The sequence below is a fragment of the Anopheles aquasalis genome, chromosome 2 (assembly GCF_943734665.1).
Source record: "Anopheles aquasalis chromosome 2, idAnoAquaMG_Q_19, whole genome shotgun sequence".
In the NCBI taxonomy this organism is placed as follows: Eukaryota; Metazoa; Arthropoda; class Insecta; order Diptera; family Culicidae; genus Anopheles; species Anopheles aquasalis.
Genome location: NC_064877.1, coordinates 29495001 through 29500000, shown reverse-complemented (window position 1 = coordinate 29500000; position 5000 = coordinate 29495001). Strand labels below are relative to the sequence as shown.

The 5000-nt window shown below is 52.3% G+C and overlaps 1 protein-coding gene across 3 annotated transcripts in view; it reads left to right on the top strand.

Annotated features, from left to right (window-relative positions):
- The window catches only part of LOC126569235 (GAS2-like protein pickled eggs), a 32232-nt gene that overhangs the window by 14563 nt on the left and 12669 nt on the right, over positions 1 to 5000 (top strand). For all 3 annotated transcript variants that reach the window (XM_050226192.1, XM_050226193.1, XM_050226191.1), the window contains exon 3: positions 1 to 42. This exon is cut by the window's left edge and continues 412 nt beyond it. In XM_050226192.1, the coding sequence (XP_050082149.1) occupies positions 1 to 42 (42 nt within the window). The remainder of the gene's footprint in view (positions 43 to 5000) is intronic.

The window sequence follows — 5000 nt, the reverse complement described above, 5'->3', positions numbered from 1 at the left end:
AACTTTATGGATCGACTGGACACCGGCGTCGCACTGTGCAAGGTGAGTTCTCGGCTCGGTAGCTTCTGTAATAAGACTCCAACCAATGGGTTTGCGAACAAGAACCATCTTGACTGGCCGATGGTTGCGGCTGATGGGATGGGCGATAAATTTTGCATTTTATGTACTACACGACGAACCCTCTGGCATTCAGACTGCACTCCATGAGAGAGTGTGGGCCAAGGGCAGTTCGTTGTAGGAGGATTTTCCAGAATCGGCATCCAGCGAGGACAAGGATGGATCGGTTTTACAATCTTGCACTCGAAAATCTGCCACAAAACATCGGATCTGGGATAAACGACGGTTCAAACCTGTTCTCAAACGTTGATCGAAAGATCGTGGACTTGGTTGGTGGAGCTAAACGAATTGCGGGATGTTACAAATATGGCACGCCACAACCAAAACTGCATTCCAAAAGCGTTCCGAATCGAGTCGATTAATCGAAGTGGTTAATCTTGCTTGCGTTGTCTTGCATCTCGATTGTCACGCTGTCTCCACCTTCCACTTGTCACACCCAGGTCGGGGGCAATTGATCAACACACGATCTCACTTGTGTGTATTCAGGAAGCTATCAGCAGCAGTTTTGCTGCCTTTTAATTAATTGTCATGGATTGTGCCACATACTTTCACGGTCCACGACAAACCGCAACAGCAGCATCAGCAGCACCCCCCCTAGTGAAAGATGCATTGCCATGGGCCCGCTCTCCCGAACGTGGAATGCCGGGCGCTCGAGCCACCCAAAAACGGCGGCCACACTTTTGGGATTCGGTGCGCCCTACGGAGCGTGCTGTGCTGCTCCCCTACTTTCCTTCACTGTTTGGCTTAAACGAAAACGCGGCCTGCATTCAGTGCACCATTAACACCAATTAATGGGAAGATGTATCTCTCGCACAACAACGAGCTTGCTTGGTGACGATGGACGATCGAAACTTGGTGGACAAAAGACGCAAGCGTGCGGTCGTCGTCGTCGTCGCCGCCGGTTCCTCGCGATGGCATTCCGTTTAATCTGTGTAGCAGCCAGGACGGGACAGGGCCCGGGGTCGCCCGATACAACATCTCCTCCTACACGCGATCGCGCGTACAAAGCGACAAATCCCAACGTCAGCGAAGTGATTTGTATAATGAATTGTTCGCTTCCATCTTGGGTCGGGCTTTGCCCGACTGCTGGAGGGAACCCTTGTTCCAACGGTTCGGCGGAGCGGCGAAGGTTCCCATTTTTGTGTCTTCCAAATGAGACCAAGTGTCTCGTGTTTGTTTAAGAGGGTTACTGGCCACAACAACAGCAGCGGTGGAGCGATTAAAAAACACAAATTAGAATGAAACTCCAGTCGCGGGTCCACCAACTCCAGTTTCCAACTGTACGAGCGCCTCTTATCTGCACCGCAACGGGGCCGTTTTTTTATGGTTTCTCCGTTCCTAGCGAAAATTTGCATAAGAGCTCGCCCAGCCCGACAATGGGGAACGTCGAGAAAGACAAGGTCGCGATCGTCGGCGGTACAGATGCTGCTGCGTGTGCGTTAGAGACAGGAAGGAGCGTCGTTATCGGCTCGGCGGGACAACATCCCTTATACGGGATCGGTTCTTCATTTATCATTTATCGGCACTCAATTCAATGTCAGGTCCGGTCCAATCAGCCGACTTTTTGGTTGTGATCACAACAGTTTTAGATCCTTGAGAAGCTGGGGCACAGCTTCCGGGTTTGGTGCGGCAGCTTCAGCCACGCTGCTCTGCACGTTTGCTCCTTCGGAACAGTACCGTCGATCGACTGACAATAGCCCCCCCCCGCCCCACCCGGGTACGGGCTAAGAAGTCAAGGTCGCCCTAGGGCAGTGGTGGGTACGTTGATCTTTGTGGCGCCCTCCCCTGGCGGATGTGCAGACTGACTACTTGGTTGGTGGCGCCGCATATCACTTCACGCGCTCGACCTTCATTTTCGCCTGACGGTGCCGTGTGCGCCGACCCGGCCCAGTAGTGTGTACGGCTTGTGCTGCTGCTGTGAGATCGGAGCATGAGTGAAGAAGGTCATCTGGGCGCCCGTCCGCACACTGGATAAGGAAATTGCCACTTCGAACCGGCTCTCCGACAACGACGACGACCTGTTGAATCATTCTATTGCCTCGCGGCCCGTCCGCATGCATCCTTATTTGGGAAGGAACACCTTGCGGTCTACGGCCTGGGGACGACGACATGCTGTTGGCTCTCGGTTGCCAGCACGACTCGATGCCGTGGCGTGCGCGCATCCATCGCTTCCTCCGAGCATCAGCAGCGAGCACCTTTAACCGGTGGAAGCTGATTAGAACATCACCTACCAAACCGGCACACACCAAGACAGACGGACATGCGACGTTTGTCGCGTGTACCGCTTCTAAATACGTCGTCACAAAGCCATCGCGGAACCGCCGCTTGGGCAAAAGAAGTCTCATCAAAAGCGCGGCACGGCGGCTGGTCCCCACCATGAAAAGTGTCGCCACTAAGTGCGCACGATTGTAGGCCACCGCCATCATCCGGCTGCCGCTCTTACCCGCTTCTTCGGTGTTGCGCCTGCTGTGAGCTTGGTATGCTCGTGCGTAAATAGAACCACCCGATGCTGGTGGCAGCATTATGTTGGGTTGCATCAGGTTGCTGCTGCTACTGCTCGGATGCGGAAGTACGTGACTGTCTGCCGAAGAATTAGAAGAAGAGGGAGAAAAGGTAGGAATCTCGTGAAGAATTACACACCACCGCAGACCGGTGCTGCTGCTGCTGCTGCCGCCACCCAATCTGAGCGATCGCAAAAGCCCCCAAAAGTTAAAAATAATCAAACTTCTTCTTTTCGAGTTGGCGCAGGAGAGAGAGAGAGAGTGGAGCGACGTCTCCTAACGCACCACGGCTGCCACGGATCGTGCCAAGCCGACGCACCACGTCGTTTGATGCAGTTTTATTGAGCAGAGGGGTGGAATAGGGGTGGAAGTCAAGAAGGAGGGCATTCTGATGATGCGCTGGTGGCCGGATTTTAATGCGGGATTTTCGTTGTTACTCTGACGTCCGGTGGCCGCGTCCAACTCGTCGGCCCCGTCCGTGCCATCGGAATGTTCCGCTGCAAGGGAACGGCAATGAACGATCCGCTTCTAGTGGGAGATCGGAGGTAGTGGTATGGTATGTGAGATGCTGCGAGAGGGAAGAATGGAAATTTATTTAGAACAACTGGCACAACATCAACACCCCCGGGACGACGACGAGGAGTGGTTGTGGCGCAGCAGCCCTGGGCTCAACTCATCGTTTATGCTGCTGCACTTGGAATGAATGTGGCCGTTACGGGGACGAGAACGAAGGGGAGCCCGAGGGATTCAGGAAGATTGTTTTGGAAAAGGTTTTTCGATTTTTGGAAACCAGCGAGAGAGAGAGAGAGAGAGACAGCATCGACATTCTATTGGCATCGTTTTTCGCCTCCGATTATGGTCTTTGGGCCGGGCTCGATTATGTTGCGTTTGTGATGCGGGTTACGCTCGATTTTGGGGTGGACCACATCGCCACCATCACCACCACCATTGATTTGAATCCACTTCGCGTCGCCCTAGACTGTGAAGCATAAGGATATGGGATGATGGAGTATATTTGTCTGCCTGGTGGCCCCTCTAGCCAATTGATATCAATTGAAGTAGCCAACCAACCATTGCCATCGTCTGTTTCTGTGTGTTGTGTGCAGCCCTCCCAAAAGTGCATCCCGTCATAAGCGAGTTTGGACATTATTTACCAATCATAATCCGAATGCCCATAAGCAGCAGAAACACTAAGATTGGCTTGGCTCGGCTTGTTGCGGGTGCTGATCGGCGCGGGTATGAGAACCCCACACCACAGTAAAGGGTGTCCACCGCCACCTACTCGCGACACGAACGAACCCGCAGTTCCTTGAACTTTGCGTCTGTCACCCCGCATAATAATGGTATCCGTGGTTCACGGTGCCGCCGCATGCATGGTACGAGAAGGCACATTTCGGGTCCGGTTCTTGGGCGAATTCAGCGAGCCGTTGGCGAACTCTGGGGTCTGTCCAATAAAATGGAAAGAATTTTAATGTCACTCACCGCCACCTTCCACAGGTGAGGGACTAGCGATTGTTCTTTGGTATTGCCTCGGAGGAGGGAAGCCATTTTTGTTGAATTCGATTAAGCTGGCGAGCAATAAAAGATCGTTCCGACTCGCATATTGCACTGCTGTGTTATGTTAATAAATCATGTTTATGCGTTTTTAAGCAACCAAAAAAAAAAAAGCTAGGAGTGTCCCCTGGGTTGACTGTCTCCGGATGGGCTGCTGCTGATGTCGCTGCATCTCATCATCAACGCAGATTTATGCCATCATTATGGCATCGATGAACCCGTCCCGCTGTGTTCGAGAAATGTTGTTCTGTTACTTTAAAAACAATTCGCCTTCGGCCAGTTGATAAGATACGAATGGACTGGAACACAATAAAACTTAATCTCCTTAACACAAGCCATTAAGACACACGGACTCAAACTCAGACGCGAGCTACCCCAAATGATGGTTGGGGGGCAGTATTGGTCTTTACGACACACGCGTGGCGCTTGAAATGGTGATATAAATCTTAATCTATCCCTTTCCGTCCCCGTGATTGGTCGGCAACCATGGCCAGCACTCTACTGGTCCCTCCATGTTGCCTTATGCGCGATCGAAGATCACGGTGGTGGTGGTGGTGGCTGGAAACGAAAAGTGGATCGTTAAACTGCTGTAACCGTGAACTGAGTCCATATCCACCCGGGTTCGAAATTTAGAAAACGGCGACACTGATGTAGAGCGTTTAGCATAAGTAGCTCGCAGAAGAACCGGTGTTTAAGAAGTCGTAAAGCGGCTGAAAGTTCATCAGCCGTGCGATTCGTTTTGGAGTGTCGTCGAAGCCGCCGTGTATTCCCATGCGATCTTTCGCGAGTTTGACAATTTGATTGCTCCTTGCGACGGTGTCTTCTAAG